Source organism: Mustelus asterias, chromosome 18 (genome assembly GCF_964213995.1).
Source record: "Mustelus asterias chromosome 18, sMusAst1.hap1.1, whole genome shotgun sequence".
In the NCBI taxonomy this organism is placed as follows: Eukaryota; Metazoa; Chordata; class Chondrichthyes; order Carcharhiniformes; family Triakidae; genus Mustelus; species Mustelus asterias.
The window spans coordinates 18,244,362-18,262,930 of NC_135818.1; the positions used below are offsets into that span (position 1 = coordinate 18,244,362).

The 18,569-nt window shown below is 47.4% G+C and overlaps 1 protein-coding gene and 1 pseudogene across 1 annotated transcript in view; both read left to right on the forward strand.

Annotated features, from left to right (window-relative positions):
• The first annotated feature begins 5,220 nt into the window (after positions 1–5,220).
• Positions 5,221–5,802, forward strand: LOC144506871 (large ribosomal subunit protein eL19 pseudogene; annotated as a pseudogene).
• An 11,274-nt stretch (positions 5,803–17,076) lies between these two features.
• Positions 17,077–18,569, forward strand: part of LOC144506872 (inositol-trisphosphate 3-kinase B-like) — a 64,683-nt gene continuing 63,190 nt past the window's right edge. Inside the window, exon 1 of the mRNA XM_078233231.1 lies at positions 17,077–17,553. Coding sequence (XP_078089357.1) covers positions 17,077–17,553 — 477 coding nt within the window. The remainder of the gene's footprint in view (positions 17,554–18,569) is intronic.

Below are 18,569 nucleotides of genomic sequence, written 5' to 3' on the forward strand. Positions count from 1 at the left end.
CCAGATATGTGTACTGAGGTGTGTGCAGAGCTGAACCACCTCCTTGTCCTTGAATTAAAAATGACTCTCTTCATATCACAACTATTTAAAGACTCTTTCTGAGTTATAGTTGGCATCAGATAAAGCTGGACTGATTAGAGAAGCTGTGGAGGAAGTAGTCAATGCCTGTTGCATGGCTAGTTTCAGTTATTGTTAAGAGACGGAATGGAAATTGGAATTTATTTATAGCTTCCTTTTTGCCTTCATCTATACAAGAGTAATTTGGATTTTAATGATGAGGGGAGCATGAGAGGCAAATTTAACACAAATCAGGCATTCAGATCATGTGTCACAATCTCACCTAATCTGAAACTGAGGAATTCTAAAGCTACAATCTGGCATAAATTGTCACATAAAACCTGCACCCTTTTGAAGTTGAGCATTGCACCATCACCAGCTTTCGGGGTGGCATATGTATCATAGAATCAGAGAATCCCTCCAGTGGAGACGAGGCCATTCAGCCCATCGAGTCTGCACCGACTCTCTGACAGGGCTTCTAACCCAGGCCCTCTCCCCCACCCTATCCCCTAACACCACACATTTCCCATGGCTAAGCCATCTAATTTATAGAATCATAGAATCATGGAATGCCATAGTGCAGAAGGAGGCTAACTAATGCATCTTGGGATACTAAGGGGCAATTTAGCATGACCAATCCACCTAGCCTGCACATCTTTGGAGTGTGGGAGGAAACCGGAACACCCAGAGGAAACTCACGCAGAACGGGGAGAATGTGCAAACTCCACAAAGTCACCCAAGGCTGGAATTGAACCCGGGTCCTTGGTGCTGTGAGGCAGCCGTACTAACCACTGTGTCACTGTACCACCATCTAGCCTGCCTCTTGAAAAGGGCAAAGGCATGGGGCTCAGCGCTACCCTGATATTTGCTGGTGTGATTCCAGACTTCCGAATGTGGATCAGACAGGTCTGTAAGTTTTTCGGGCAAATCCTCCATGATTAAAAAACCCAGAGATAAGGAAAATGGCCGACTGGTTGTCAGGCCACATGAATATGCAAGAGGCTGGGATAATCTAATCAACAAGAAACAAAGGAGAAACCATGGACAGCAGACAAGGAGTAAATGGCCCAACAGCAAAGACAATGAAAACAGATCATTCCATCCACAGACAACATCAATGACTCATCTCGCTGATGGGATTCCAATCAGGATGACTCAGAGAACATTTAAGAGACATTACAATATCAATTAAGGGCAGTCCCGACAGTTACAGCCTTTTGTCCCAGTCAATCGAAACTATCAATGATCAGAAACTGTTTTGTGTGAGAGAATCACTGCTTCAGGTTTTAAAAAGGGACAAGCAAGCTCTGCTCCCTCTCTTTTCTCTTCGGACCAGCATGACAGCACTCTCCACTCGGTCGTCTCCAGTACGCAGCCTGAAGCCCACTGAGCAATTTAAACTAGGATTGTGAGTATCCCCTGGTAATTCGCGAAGTTCCCGAGATCATCATAGTGGATGAGGCTTTGGGGAAAGTGGGGGTGCTTTTGCATGCACCTTTCATCGTTTAAGACACTGGTAAACTTGTATAAAGTAAGAATTCCGAGGTGTCCGTTTTAGGATTCCTTCCATAGCTTATAGTCTTATAGAGCATAAGGCATGGTGTGTTGTTTTCCTGGTGTTTGGCGACCTTTGACCTTGATGTTTTAATAAATATATATATATATATCTTTGACTTCCGTTGGAGTCCGTTTTGATCTTTTCAATTTCTCACCAATGATCTCTGACTAAGTCACAATATAAATATTCCTTACCATAATTCCGAGTCTAGAACTGAGGGTACCCTGGGCGCTTTGAAACCGCCCACTCAGGAAAGGCTGCCAGGTAGTGGATAGGCAGCAGTTTCCTTTTCTCTCTCTTGGGAGCGCTACTCTAGTGAAGTAGACGTAAGGTGGCCATTGTTCCATCGGCAAGAGAGAGAATCACTCGGGCATTGGTGGGGTTTGGGTGACGGAGAACCAAACCTAAAATAAGCCCAGTGGAGTTAAAAAGAGGGATCCCGCTACAGGTCCATTGAACAAATGTTGCTTTCACAATGCAAAGAACAATCAGTGAGGTTCAAAATGGGCCCTGCACCCGTGTTACCTCAATGGCCTTGGCTGTCAACATTCACAAAATGTGATTTTGCAGAACTTCTGCCATTGTAAAGGATCTGGAGATACTGTGAGGGATTTCTGGAGGTCTTTGGTGTTGAGCTCCTGGAGTTGCTGCAGATGTCACTGCACCCTCACAATGATGAAAGCCCACCACAGTCATAAAGAACAAAGAACAGTACAGCACAGGAAACAGGCCCTTCGGCCCTCCAAGCCTGTGCCACTCCTTGGTCCAACTAGACCAATCGTTTGTATCCCTCCATTCCCAGGCTGCTCATGTGACTATCCAGGTAAGTCTTAAACGATGTCAGCGTGTCTGCCTCCACCACCCTACTTGGCAGCGCATTCCAGGCCCCCACCACCCTCTGTGTAAAAAACATCCCTCTGATATCTGAGTTATACTTCGCCCCTCTCACCTTGAGCCCATGACCCCTCGTGATCGTCACTTCTGATCTGGGAAAAAGCTCCCCACTGTTCACCCTATCTATCCCCTATCTATAAAGGTTACAACAGGTCCGGGGGGCCGCAGTGACTGTGCCTCTGGGTCTGTAACATCACAGAGAGCTGGAAAAGATGCAGCAAAGAGAGTGAGCTCTGTGTGATGCATTCTGCTTACTTGGAGCTGGACTCCTCCATGCTCTTTAACAGCGACAGGAGGCTCTATGCTTATTCACCCAGCAACTTGCTTCACATCTCCATCAATGTTCTTCTCTAGGCTATCCTGAAGTCCTCATCCAAGTCCCCTGTGGCAGGACTAGTCTAGACCTCACTCTCCAGTGACCTGACAAATCTTTTACCCCAGGTCTATCTGCAGCTCACTGAACAGTTACTCATCCCAGCTCTATACTAGCCTGCAGGCTACATGCAGTGCCAATATCTGAGCTGGCGTTTGTGAGTGTCAGGTCAATTGACGGAGCCTCTTCATTAGTGCTATGCTTTTGCTTTCTCCTTTCTTCCTTGGGCTGTTGCGGTTGGACAGACAACAGTTTCGAGTCCAGATAACCCTTTGTCAAAGCTAAAAGGCATAGAAATGGAAGATATTTATATTGTTAGGGTGAGGGAATGAAAGATGAGTCATAGCCACAAAACCAAGGGGAAAGGCTGCTAATGGCAGCCCATAGAGAGAATAGAAGGTGTGAATGGCCAAACGGCAGAGAAGCTGAAATCAGAGGGTAAGCTGTGACAGATGAAGATGTGGGGGGAGGGGGGAGATGGGTGGGAGAGAGGTAAAGTGGAGAAAAGGGGGAAAGAGGAAGCAAAGGGGGAGAAAAGGCAAGAAAAAGGGGGATAAAATAGGGGAAAAGAGTGGGGTGGAAAGAAAAATGAAGAAAGACAATAAAGAAATAAAAGGTAGAGAATAATTAAAAATTAAATAAAATGAAAACAAAGGGGTCGAGGTGGGGTAGAGCTAATCATCTGAAGTTGTTGAATTCGATATTGAGACCGGAAGGCTGTAAAGTGCCGAGCCGGAAGATGAGATGATGTTCCTCCAGTTTGCGTTGAGCTTCACTGGAACATTGCAGTAGGCCAAGGACAGACATGTGGGCATGGGAGCAGGATCGTGTGTTAAAGTGGCAAGCAACCGGAAGGTCAGGGGCCTGATTGTGCACAGACCGAAGGTGCTCAGCAAAGCGATCACCCAGTCTACGCTTGGTCTCTCCGATATAGAGGAAACCACATTGGGAGCAGCAAATGCAATGGACCAAATTGAAAGATGTGCAAGTGAAACACTGCTTAACCTGGAATGAGTGTTTTGGACCTTGGATGGTAAACATGGAAGAAGTAAAGGAGCAGGTGTTACACCTTCTGCGATTGCAGAAGGGGAGGGTTAGTGTGAGGGAAGGGGGTTAGAGTAGGAAGCAAGTGATCCCATGGTTCCACCATCAAAGGCTTGCTGATCATGTTAGATAGCAGGATGAGGAGCTGCCGAGGGTTGTGACACTAATAATTAAACTTAAACTCTAGCAGCCAGCTCCATGATGCTGAGTGCTATGCACTCTATAAGGCTCAGGAAGTGGAGACGCCTTTGTCCCCACTGGCTCTGCTCTGTTCTCTTCCCATTCTGTGCTAGTCCCACAAGAAAGATGGAACAAGTGTCAGTTATTGTGTTGCCCTGGGTTTGAGTGATGTGCCTGCCATAGCTGAACAGCAGGAGATATGTGGAGGCAGCAAGAGATGGGTGTGAGGTTGAATTATTGGTAGCATTTGTAGGGGTGTGAAGATGAAGTAGAGTATCTGGATGCAGGCGTGAGCCCTGAGTGCCAGCGAGCGCTGATGGGTGAATGATAAATGTGTGGTGTTTTGAGCAGTGAAGGAGGCTGGTGGTGCGGTGGGTGGGAGATTACACCTCAAGATGCATTCACTGATCTTGATCACTGACATGACCATTAAGCTCTTGTAACAAGGTACTAAGGTCCAGATAGACCTTCCTAGCCACTTGTTCAAACTCGCTTGAGGGTCTCCTTGTCCCCAGTGGAATCAAAACATCTCGCAACCTACCCATCTCCATCACAGTGCCACCATCATTCCCCTGGAACCCTCTCTCATGTAACTGGTGTTTCATTTTCCATGTTTTAAATTGTGGTTACATCATTCAGTACAACTTTACTTTTTTTTGATGTACCTAAAAATAAATTAAGTAACGAAGAAGTCCTTAAAAACTGGAAAAGGGTAGTGCGCTGTCTGTTCCAAGGAAAGAGCATGGAATTGAAAAACTTACTACAATCCAAAATGAGCTATGTAAAAATAGAGTAGATAGGACTAATGCATGAAATAGTACATGAAATTGACACAGGGAATGCTGTTCCGACAAAACAACATCCATTTCAGTTTAATCCTCTCAAAGCAGTGCAGGTTCAAAAGGAAGTGGAAGCGATGATACAGGACGATATCGCAGAACTGAGTCTAAGCGAATGAAGTTTGTTGATCGCGTTGGTTCTCAAACCTGATGGTACCCGACGGTTCTGCATAGATTATCAAAAGGTCCACGCAGCAACTAAATCTGACTCGTATCCAATTCCAAAGTTGAAGGATTGTGGGGAAAAAGGAGGACATGCTACTTACATCACAACGATGTACTTACTTCGTGGGTACTGGCAAGTACCTTTCCGTCAAAAAGCGGCCACGAATAGGCTCAGGCTTCAGAAGAGGCTGGGGCTTCCAGCGTTTTGCACTATCGTAAGAAGATGGTGTGATTGGAGCCTAATGAAAGGAATGAGATAGCCAATGCCAATTCCCGTTAACAGATCAGAAAATTAATGAAAGATGGTCTAATTATCCACAATCCTGTGACTGTACGCATGCATGCTCCATGCAGGAAGAACACCCTTACATGCAGGAAGGGCCAGCACATGAGCATCGATGAGCAAAAGGATACAGCTAATGCTCGCATGCGGGAGAAACTGAAGAATGAGAATTCTGAGGCATCTGTTTCGCAGATACAGGGAGTCCAAGGAGATCGATCGCCACATGTATCACAATCTGTATCTGAAGGTGAAGGGTAATGTCTTCAAGAATAGGCGTGTCGGGATGCAGCACCTTCACAAACTGAAGGCCGACAGATCTTGTAAGAAGCTACTGGCTGACCAGATTGAAACTCACAGGGGCAAGGAGGCTCATAAGTGCGTAAAGAAAGGAGGGACAGACAGACTCTAGTAACAGAAGCCTGGCGATTATTAGTACAATGTTGCCCCAGTAGGTGAAGCCAGCAGCACGGCAGATTTTCAGCCCCACAACACAATCGTGATAGTATGGTAAGTACCATGTTTCTGTGAAACATTGCCTCTTTTCAATGGAACAAGTGCAGACAAGACCACCCTTGACTCACCGTAAAATGGGGGAAGCCAATTTTAATCCCCTGTCTTTATCGAGCACTCAGTTATTTATCCTACTGAGAATCATAGTCATAGAGTCATAGAGATTTACAGCATGGAAACATGGCCCTTTGGCCCAACTTGTCCATGCTGGCCTTTTTTTTTAACCACTAAGCTATTCCCAATTGCCTGCGTTTGGCCCATATCCCTTTATGCCCATCCTACCCATGTAACTGTCGAAATGCTTTTTAAAAGACAAAATTGTACCCGCCTCTACTACTACCTCTGGCAGTAAACAAGCAATCATGTTTGATGTTTGCCCCATCAAATAAACCAAAATTGATCCCTCTGGTGGCATTCCCATTTCATTGATCTCTGAAGTATTGTGTAATTAGTCAAATACTGTTCTTGAAATTTTTCATTGATACCGCTTCAAAAGCTTTTTGTTTTGTGGTGGGGAAACTCAGCTCAGGTTTCCACAACAATTAACATGAAGAAATGTTTCCTGGCATTGCCTCTGAATGGCCTCTCTCTATAAGAAGGATGTGATTGCACTACAGAGGGTGTAGTGGAGATTCACCAGGATGTTGCCTGGGCTGGAGTGTTTCAGCTATGAAGATAGGCTGGTTAGGCTGGGGTTATTTTCTTTGGAGCAGAGAAGGCTGAGGGGAGACCTGATCAAGGTGTACAAAATTATGAGGTGCGTAGATAGGTTAGATAGGTCACCGGGCGGCACGGTAGCACAGTGGTTAACACTGCTGCTTCACAGCTCCAGGGACCTGGGTTCGATTCCTGGCTTGGGTCACTGTCTGTGTGGAGTTTGCACATTCGCCTTGTGTCTGCGTGGGTTTCCTCCGGTTTCCTCCCACAATCCAAAGATGTGCGGGTTAGATTGATTGGCCTTGCTATAATTGTCCCTTGGTGTCCTGAGATGCATGGGTTAGAGGGATTAGTGGGTAAATATATGGGGGTAGGGCCTGGGTGGGATTGTGGTCGGTGCAGACTCGATGGGCCAGATGGCCTCTTTCTGCAGTGTAGGGTTTCTATGATTCTATGAGATAGGAAGAAACTTTCCCCCTGAGTGGAGGCATCAATAAACAGTCAGCATAGGTTTAAGATAAGGGGGCAGGAAATTTAGAGGGGATTTGAGGAAAAGCTTTTTCACCCAGAGAGTGCTGGGATTCTGGAACTTGCTGCCTTAAAGGGTTGTAGAGGTGAGAACTCTCACAAAATGTAAGAAGCATTTAGATGAGCACTCGAAACGCCATAGCACACAAGGACATGGACCAAGTGCTGGTAAATGGGGTTGGAATAGATAGGTACTTGATGGCCGCTAGGGATGGAGGAGGGGGGTGGTCTGTGCAGTCTGACAAACTTGAGTGCTGATATGCTGCTATGAGAATTTCTGAGTATTTGGCGTGTTGTAATTAAACTAATTTGATTGAATCCTTGCCCATATTCTGCAGTGCTGCTTGGAATTATTTGTGTTCAATTTAGTAATGATGATAAATCCTGGGGAATACATTGCCCAGCTTCCTCTAAATAATCGCTGAATACATTGATCACAGAAATGACTGACAATTAAGATGGCTTGCGGAGAGAAGCTGGTGCCAATTCTCCATGACCTGTTGCCATTTTATCTGGCCAATCGCCTTTATCAAGCATGTGCCATTGGTCGCTTAGAGATGCATGACCTGATTGGGCTGCGGAGGCTGGACGAGAGCCTTTCAATGGCATGGCTGTGAACATTCGATTTTCTAAATTATTAACCAGACTGGTCGATCCTGATAATCTTACCGATGCTTCCGAACGAGTCCGTTCCAGTCTTTCCCTGTGTGACTGCAACTTTAGCCTCAAGGACTTTCATGCCAGGACACTCCTTCAGCCCACACAGAAAGCTAATGCTGTTAAAGATCAGCATTAATCTGTAATGCATTTCTGCTAACACTCTGAGAGTCATCTGTAATGTGTCATATTTGAGAGAAACTGACATATGAAACATTACTGAAACACAAACTGAAAAGAGAAACTGTTTTGAGGAAATTCTCTTTAACAGACCCTCCTGGGTTTTCCTCTCAGACGCAGATTCTCCCAAAATACACTAAGTGACCAACAGGCAGGAAAGCGGGAGTATTTCCCGTCTGTTTTTTGGGTGTATTTACCAGAACAAATCTCCGACACTCTGTGCACTACAGAGTGTTTTGGCGTGATTCCCTCTGGTAAGTAGGGGGCAGGGCCTATTCCCGCCTGAGAGGCCGGCAGCACAGCGCTGAGCAGGCCACTGTGCAAGCGCTGATCTGTCAGTGTGGAGATCAGCGCATGCATTGCCAGCCTCCCAATCACTGGTCTCCGATCGCTGGCCAGCCCCGCAACCCCCTCCTGGATCTCCAGCCTTCCAGACCCTCCCACCCCCCAATTGCTGGCCTACCAGACCTCCCCAGGCCAGCCCCAATGTCTCCCCCCGCCCCAGCCAGCCCCGCTCTTCTCCCCTCAACCCACCAGCCCATCCACCCCGCCCTCCAGCCAGCCCCAAACTGTCCGACCCGGATGGCCAGCCCTAACCCCCCCTGACAACCCCCTCCCCGATGACCAGACCTGCTCCCGCCACTCACCTCGTTGGCCAGCCCCAATCGCCTCTTCTCTTCCTCTCCCACCGATTCTAATTGCAGAGTGGCAGTGGATCCACCCCCACCGATTGCCCCCAATTGACCACACACCCAATTTGCCCCACCCTTCCGGCCCTGCCCCTTGGTGCTCCCAATAGTGCCGGGCATACAGTGCCAAGTGCCAGTTTGCCCCTTGAGCACTGCCTGGGTGCCAGGCTGGCACCTCAAGGCTGGCACTGCCCAAGGGGCACCCCGGTGCCTCCAACCTCCTGGGGAGAGGCCTCAATGGCCTCTGTCCCCACCAGCAGGGTCAAGATGCTAGCAGGCCTGGAGCATACCGTCCTGGGCACACTAATCATATTGAAATTCAAATTTCAATATGATAATCAGCTCCGCATCGATTTCTGGTGTAAGGCCCCTCGCTGGTGTCTCCCGGCCTGCTCGAGCAGGAGAATCCCAGCCTTGGTTTTAGAGTCATACAATTATACAGCACAGAAAAGGCCCTTTGGCCTATCGAGTTTGCACCAACAGCATCTACCACTAAATTCATGCTAATCCCATTTTCCAGCACTCATTCCATATCCTTAAATGTTACGATGTTTCAAGCGTTCATCCAAATATGTTTTAAAGGTTGTAAGGTTTTCAGCCTCCACTAACTCTCCAGGCAGTGCATTCCAGATTCCCACCATCCTCTGAGTGAATTTTGTTTTTTCACAAATCCCCTTTGAATCTCCTCCCCTCACTCTAAAACTATGATTGGCCACTGATGAAGGGTCATTAAGACTCAAAACATTAACTTTATTCTCTCTCCACAGATGCTGTCAGACTTGCTGAGATTTTTCAGCATTTTCTGTTTTCGTGTCAATTCACAACGACTAGGTATTGCTCCAATTGACACCCAGTGTAACACTTGTCCCATCACTAATGTTCCAACATTACAAGATGCTGCTTCAGGTCAGAGTCATCAAAACCATGGTCCACGAGACATTCAAGAAGATACTTAACTACTGCATCAGCTTTTTCATCTGGACATCCAATCTGAGTGAAGTCGGGATCATCCTTCTTCCCACTTTCACATTTCCAGTAAATGAGCAGTTTTGTTACTTAGGCTTACAGGTTCAGCAATAAGAATCAAAATTTTACCTTCACTTAATTTGATATTCTGGCAAATTTTATTTCCTCATCTGGGTAGCTATGTGGTCAATAATTTCTGCATTACTGTCATGGGAATGCAACCCAATCCTCGTATCAACACCATTTACACCTTGAAATTCCTGCAAGCCAAAGTGTGTTGTTTTGAGCCAGCTAGTATGCAAAGTGATAAACTGCACAAGTTACCTCAGGATGTGACGTGTTGAGGTTGTCACCAATTTTTCCAAGCAAGTCTTCCTCTGCTTTTTCAGTGACTTGTTGCACAGGGATGTGAGCTTTTGTTAGTTTATGTTACACCATTTTTATAATGAGACATTTTAAACATGAACTCCTGCTGTCTCCATTGTATGTTTTTAAAGTTTACTTATTAGTGTTGCAAGTAAGCTGATATTAACACTGCAATGAAGTTACTGTGAAAATACCCTGGTTGCCACACTCCAGCGCCTCGGGTACACTGAGGGAGAATTTAGCATGGCCAATGCATCTAACCAGCACGTCTTTCAGACTGTGGGAGGAAACCAGAGCACCCGGAGGAAACCCACGCAGACACGGGGAGAACGTGCAGACTCCACACAGTGACCCAAGCCGGGGATTGAACCCGGGTCCTTGGCGCTGGGAGGCAGCAGTGCTAACCACTGTGCCACCGTGTCACTTGGTGTAAATGCCATTCATTCAAAAATCTCAATCCCTTGGATGCGAAAAGTGATAAACTACCGATATTTGCACACGCTTCACACCCAAGATTTTTATCCTTATAATCTAATCCAGGATATGTCTCTTTTTTCCTCAGGGATCAGTTCTTGGCCCACAATTACTCAGTATTTACATTAATGACCTGGAGGAAGAAAGTGTTTCCAAATTTGCCAATGATACGAAGATGGGTGGAAGGACACATTGTGATGAGGATATTGTGATTGTGCAACAGGATATAGATAGATTGGGTGACTGGGCGAGAACCTGGCAAATGGAGTTTAACATGGGGAAGTGTGAGCTCATGCATTTTGATGGGAGAAATCAAAAGGCAGATTATTATCGAGATGGAGAGAGACTCAAGGTGAGTGAGGTACAGAGGGATCTAGCTGTTCAAATGCATGAATCACAAAAAGCTAGCAGACAGGTCCAACAAGTAGCTAAGAAAGCAAATGGCGTTTTGGCCTTTATTGCAAAGAGATTGGAGCTTAAAAATAGGGAGATTTTGTTGCAACTGTACAGGGGGTTGGTGAGGCCTCACCTGGAATACTGCGTACAGTTTTGGTCCCCTTATCTAAAAAAGGATAGAGTAACATTGGAGGCAGTCCAAAGGAGATTCACCAGGCTTATTCCTGAGATGAGTGGGTTGTCCTATCAAGAGAGACTAAATAGTCTGGGTCTGTATTCCTTGGAGTTTGGAAGAGTGAGGGGTGACCTTATTCAAACATATAAAATCCTGAGGGTAGGTGGTGAGATGTTTTCACTAGTGGGAGAGTCTTGAACAAGGGGACATAGCTACAAGATAAAGAGCCGGTCACTTAAAACTGAGGTGTGTAGAAATTTTTTCTCACAGAGAGTGGTGAATCTCTGGAATTCTCTGCCCCAAAGGGTGGTAGAGGCTGAATCATTGGAAGTATTTAAAGTGGAGCTTGATAAATATCTGACAGATCAAGAAATAGAGGGTATGGGGAAATGGCACAGAAAAGGAATTGAGGCCTGCAAAGATCAGTCATGATCATATTGAATGGCGGGCAGTATTCCAGGTGAGGCCTCACCAACCCCCTGTACAGTTGCAACAAAATCTCCCTCGTGGCCTACTCCTGTTCCTGCTTCTTGTGTTGTATTCTTGAATTCCTCTTCCACATTACCGTCATCCTCATATTGTGCAGGGATACAGAGCTGCCATTGCATTAAGCTCCATTTCAGATGGACAGTGTGTGGTCAGTTTTGGCTCTGATTGTAGCTCTCCTATCGATCATCACTCAATGTCATAGTACTTATGTTCCGTCCTTTCTTCAAGAAGGAGATAATTTTTCTTTGCTTGGTGACCACTGTGTTGTGATCAGGAGGTTTTGAATGTTTGTTTATAGAGTCATAGAATCCTACAGAGCAGAAAGAGGCCATTTGGCCTGTCGAGTCTGCACCAACCACAATCCCACCCAGGCCCTATCCCCATATCCCTACATATTTACCCACTAATCCCTCTAACCTACACATCTCAGGACACTAAGGGGCAATTTAGAATGGCCAATCAATCTAGCACGCTCATCTTTGGACTGTGGGAGGAAACCGGAGCACCCGGAGGAAACCCACGCAGACACAGGGAGAATGTGCAAACTCCACACAGACAGTGACCCGAGCTGGTATTCGAACCCAGGTCCCTGGAGCTGTGAAGCAGCAGTGCTAACCACTGTGCTACCATACCACCAAAAACCAGAGCACCCGGAGGAAACCTACGCAGACACAGGGTGAACTTGCAGACTCTGCACAGACCGCAAGTTTAGTTTCTCCTCTCCCAGTTACACGTGTAGCAGGGACACGGGCTTGGAGATTTTAGAAATGGTCTTCTTTCCTGTGGGCAGCTGTTAGCAATTCCGACTGAAACCTTTCTCCATTCAGACTGGCATTGGGCCACCGCTGAGTAAGCCAGTGGATTTCAGACTGTTTTATTTTATTAGCTGTTAATCTGCCACTTTGTGGTGTCAAGAGCAAGGCACCAGAGGGGAAAACGAAAGAATGCAGAGACACTAAACAGATAACGACTGGCCCCGCAATGCTGGAAAGTAGGTTTGACAAGTTGTTCAGTCTCACCTTCTGTGATTTACTGTGTATCTGCATGCACACTCCTTCCATGCACACTCTCAGACCTCCCACCATCAGACACAACACCACTGCTCCAATGACTCAAGGTAAGAAGTCACCAATCTTCAGTTGCCTTCTCAGATCTTCACAGATTCTTTCAAGACTAGTTCCCTTCAGGCCTGCTTCCTTTAACTTCAACTTTACTTGAAGTTCTCGGACATTTTCCTCTCCACGCCCCCTTGCTGTGTGGGCCACCTCCTCCATAATGGTGCTGCTGCTAGGCTCACCTGACCTGTAGTTTTGCGCCATTTGGCTAGGGTTTGGTTCCTTTAAGGCATTTTCCTCTGAGCATGCGCACAAGACCATTCTCCAGCTGAAAGGTTGTTAGAAGTCAGGGAGTAATGGAGGGACTCGGGGGTATCGGGGGGGGGGGGGGGGGGTAATTGGGTTGGGGGTATAGCCAGGATGTGGATGTGGCTGGGTTAGAGGGTAGTTGGTGATTAGCCAGGAGGGTCAGCAGAGGTGGGGTAGTCTGGTTGGGGGCTGGTCGGGGTATCACGTCGGGGGGGAGTCGAGAGGGAAGGTCAGAAGTCAGTAGTATCGTTACCCAGGAGTTGGAGCTAGTTTTAATCCTGCTAACCTTTCCTGCTTGATTATTCTAATAAGTGAGTTGGAAGCTTCCAAAGTATCTGATTCTAATGCAGAGTTAGAGACTTTTTCGGAGAGTTCCAAGCGCAGAGGAATTCCCAACGGCAGTCCAAACTTCCCGGGCAATTCCTACATAGTCAGTGAGTCAGCACCTCTGAGGAGTCCACTAGTATATCTTACAAACATACAAATTAGGAGCAGGAGTAGACCATTCGGCCCCTTGAGACTGGTCCACCATTCAATATGGTCATGGCTGATCTAGTCATGGTCTCAATTCCACACTCCGCCAACCCCCGATAACAACTAACTCTGTTGTTATTCAAGAATCTACCTACCTTTACCTTAAATATATTCATTGGCCCTGTCTCCACCACTCTCAGGGAAGAGTTCCAAAGATTCACCAACCTCTGGGAGAACCTATAATCTTCAGATGCAGTAATGCTACCAACTGGGCCTTGGTCAACATAGCAGCCTAGACTGTAGGCTCAATACTGGGCTGAAATTCAGCATGGCACGCTCATCGAATGGAGTGACCACTGGCTCAGTGAGAATATTCCCAGATTTGGGCTAATCTCCGGGCAACTCCAGCCAGTTGAGACGGGGAGCACCGGTTTGGAATAATGGGTTGATGTCCTGATAACAAAAAGGAGAAAATGGCAACTGCTAAAAGATGCAGATATAATCAAAGGAGCCATGCACTCTGCAGCCAAGGCTCAGTTGGTAATAACTATTACCCCTGAGTAATGAAGATTGGCCCAGAACATCCAGTCTGGATCAGAATCCCTATTTCGGACACAGATCAGACAAAACGTGGTCTACTTACCTTCCTGCGCTTTGTCAAGCCTGTCTTCCAATGGAAGATCCTTCCAAACTCACAGTGTGGCAATCCTCACAGGGACCAGTCAAGAGAATCATCGCAGAAGTTGCTCCCCCTTTTTACAGCACTAGCTGCCATATTCTGGTAAGTAGAAAGTTTAAATATCTCAAAGCCACACTGTGAAGCTACGGAGAGAATATAACTGTGTATGGTGAGTGGGTGAGGGGGTAGGAAGGCAGGTGTGTGGGTGAGGGGGTAGAGTGCCAGGTGTGTGAGTGAGCAGGTAGGGTGTCAGATGAGTGGGTGAGGGTTTATAGTGGCAGGTGCGTGCGTGCGTGGGTGAGGAGCTAGGCTGGCAGGTGTGTGGGTGAGGGGATAGGGTGGTAGATGGTTGGGTCAGGGAGTAGGATGGGAGGGAGCTGAGTGAGGGGGATAAGGTAGCAGGCCATTCATCCCCTCGAGCCTGCTCTGCTCTTCAATAAAACCATGGCAGATCTGATTGTGGTTTCAACTCCACATTTGCTTACCCCAGTAACATTCGACTTGCTTGTTAATCAAGAATCTATCTACCTCTGCCTTATTAAGTAAGCCTGTCTCCACCACTCTCTGGGAAGAGTTCCAAAGATTCACTAAAGAAAGGAAAATCTTCTCATCTCTGTCTTAAATGGGAGAGCACATATTGCTAATCTGTGTCCCCATTTCTAATCTCTCCCACAAGGAGAAACACCCTTTCAGAATCCCCCCTGTCAGGTCCCCACAGGATCTTATATGTTTCAATAAGATCACCTCTCAATGGTCCAATGGATACAGGCCCAGCCTGTCTGACCTTTCCTCATGGGGGGATCTACGTGATAGGGCCATCCAGCAATCAGAAATTCTGAGCCAATAGGTTCAAATCCCACTCCAGAGATCAAATAATCTGGCCTGACCCTCCAGTGCAGTGCAGCATGACTCGCAGGGAGCAGCAGAGAGAAGCAATGCTGTACTGACTGGATATATTAAAGCAAGGATCTGTCTTGACCATCTGTCAAGTGGTTGTAAAAGATCCCACACCATTATTTGGGTAATAGTCATTCCTCAGCCAACACCACAAACAGAGATTATCTGGTCTTAAATCATTGCTCCCAAAGTTTTCACTTGGGGCAGTTCTGTTGCTTATTAAAATGGAAAAATATCGTTTTGTTTTAGTCGCGCTAGTTTAGGGAAAAAAGTACGATTTGTCCGTAACTTTGTATTGTCCGTTCACTGTGAAATAAAGAACCTTGGCTGGAATTCTCCGACCTCGCCCGCGACTGGGATTCTCCAGTCCCGCTGCAGTGAATAGAGTTTTGGCTGAGCGCCAAATTCTCACTTCTTGCTGGCAGTGTTGGCGGGGCATATGAGACTGTAGGATTTTGGCCATTGTGTTTCTTTGTAGCTTGTGACTACATATATTTTAGTGACACAAAATATGCTCCACTGAGGAGAAAGTTCTGGAACTTCAGATGCATGGCAACATATCCAAGTTTCCCTCGAAGTCACTCATCATCCTAACTTGGAAATATATCCCAGTAATTTCAGTGATGCTGGACCTCCCCTGGAGCTGTTTCTTTAATAGCATTGTGAGGAATGTATTGACACCACATGGAATGCAGCAGAAACTTCTCAGATATAACGAGGGCATTAAATGGTCCTAAAAGCAATTTGCAAATGAAGCAAATGAACTTATAACCTGTCTGTACAATGGCCAGTCACAAGGATGACACGGGTCTGTTGGAGTGCGAGGAGTTCTCTCAGAGCATGAGCGAGGTTGGAGAATTCTAGCCAATGTTTTCTTTTTCACAGTAACAGCACTTGAGAGCTGCTCACTTACTACTAACAAACATCTCGGCCAGAATTTTCCAGCCGTTCCTGCCGGTGGGATCTTCCAGGTCCACTGACGGCAAACCACCGAAATCTGGGGTGCATAGAATGGGAAACCCCATTGAAAGGAGCGGGACCAGAAGATCCCACTGCCGGCCAATGGTGGGCCACCTCTGCCTCCCGAAACACGCCACTGCGGGTGTGTGAAAATCCCACACCCTATGGCTGTTAATCCTTGGTCATAGAATCACAACTGTGCAGAAGGAGGCCATTTAGCCCAACAAGCATGCACTGGCTCTCTGACAAAGCCTCTTCACCAGGTCCTCTTCCCTGTCCAATCACCATAATCCCACACACATTTCCTATGGCCAATCCATCTAACCCACACATCTTGGGACACTAAGAGGCAATTTAGCATGGCCAATCCACCTAACATGCACATCTTTGGAGTGTGGGAGGAAACCGGGGCACCCGGAGGAAACCCACGCAGACACGGGGAGAATGTACAAACTCCATACAGACAGTCACCCGAGGTCGGCATTGAACCCAGGTCCCTGGCGCTGTGAGGCAGCAGTGCTAACCACTGTGCCATCATGCCACTCTGTGATCGCCCGTTATTGAAACCCCAATGGGACGGATCTTCCAGCTGTGTTTGCCCCAAAACCGGGAAATCCCACCCGAGGTCAACAAGTCTTTGCCTGTTCCACCCCCCCCCCCCCCCCGCTACGATTCCTGTGCCGTGGTAAGTGGGACGGGAAATATTCCTACAAGGATCTACAAGAAAAGATTTGCAGGTTAGGTGCATTGGCCATGCTAAATTTTCCCTCAGTGTACCCAAACAGGCACCGGAGTGTGGCTACTAGGGGATTTTCACAGTAACTTCATTGCAGTGTTAATGTAAGCCTACTTGTGACACTAATAAATAAACTTTACTTTTACTTTATCTGATATATATGGATGGATCTGAATGCAGATGTAAGCAAATATTCCACTCAATGGCTCTTGAATAAAATTGGCACATTTCTAAAGGGCAATGCAAAACAAGTCATAAAGAGTGTTGCCAAATTCTTTTAAGGAACGGTGACATTTGATTTAGTAGTGGAGGTATTTAGTATGGGAAGAGTGAGTGACTGAATCAGCCTGTGGACTAGTGCTTGTTGCCCTGCTGTTGAGTGTGAGTTGCGAGATGTTTGCTGACATTAAACTTCCGCATTTGACAGCAGTTGCTGCAGAGAGACAGAGAGAGAGGGAGTGAAGAGGGTTACAGAGCAACAGCTCCATGCAGAGTTGCTCGGGGCTCCTTCTAGCCTCGCCGGTCACCCATGAGAAGCATCAGCGCACGATGCTTCACCGCAAGTCCTACACAATGAGCGAGGTGTCCCGCATGAAGAGGAACTGCAGCAGCCCCCAGGCTCAGCAGGACAGGTTCAGCATGCTGGAACTCAGCTCCGCCGCTAACACTTCCGCCAGTGCTGCGGGCGAGCCGCTGGGGGAGAGCTCTGTGTGCAGACTGGAGCTGGAGCCTGCCCTCCACATCCTCCCCAATGTCCCCCAGCTCACCATCACCTCGGACGAGGGGACCACCCAGGACAGCCTGGAGCTGGAGCTGGACTCCGATATGAAAGTGTGCCGCAAGCTCTCCAACTCATCCCTCTCCTCAACCGGCTCCTCTCTCTTTGAGGAATCTGAGGATGATTTCCTTACTGACACTGAGATTCACGTCAAAGACAGAGTGGAGCAAGAGGACATGATCCTGGTGAGTACAAGGCTGCCCAGCTTGCACTGGAGAGGTTAAAGTTTATTTATTAATGTCACAAGTAGGCTTACATTAACACTGCAATGAAGTTACTGTGAAAATCTCCTAGTTGCTACACTCCGGCGCCTGTTCGGGTACACTGAGGGAGAATTTAGCATGGCCAATGCACCTAACCAGCACATTCTTCAGACAGTGGGAGGAAACCAGAGCACCCGGAGGAAACCCATGCAGACACGGGGAGAACGTGCAGACTCCGCACAGACAGTGACCCAAGCCGGGAATCGAACCTGTGTCCTCAGCACTGTGAGGCAACCACTGTGCCACCGTGCCGCCCTAGGAAAATGATTACAGGGATGGGAAGCTTGATGTGATTGGAAAATCTGGGATTGTTCTCCTGGATGAAAGGACCAGCCAATTATTCCCATTGGGCTGTAGAGGTATTTTATAGAGGCATTCAAAATCATGAAGGGTTTGGAAGAATGTCGGGAGTTTCCAGTGGCAGGTGGAATGGTAACCAGGGAATAGAGATTAATTAACAAACGTAACACCAGGATGGCGATTCACCAATCGCCTGGGGGAACGAAGTGCAGGACCTGCATGGGTGTTTGCACCCTGCTAGCGTCGCCCAGTGCCGGATTTCGGCACAGTCTGCTCCGCGCTGGGAATTAGCTGGGAGGCGGGACTTGCATTTAAATTATATTTAAATGTAATTTAAATGCCATTAGTGGGCCCGGGACTGAATTCTCTCCCACCCCGCCAGAGTGGTTCACTCCTGCAGGGTTTAGAATAGCTCCCCACTTTCGGGAGCTAGCGGCCAACCTCACTGGAGTAAAGGGGACCAATCGGTGGGCCTCGGGTGATCGGGCGGGTGGGGGCCCTAGGCAAGGGCACCCTAGGCAAGGGCACCCTGGCAGTGCCCAAGGGGCAAAGTGCCCATGGCCAGAGGGCACCTTTGCACTGCACATCAGGCATGAGGCAGCTCCAGGGTAGTGGGGCCTATTCGGTGTGGGGACTAG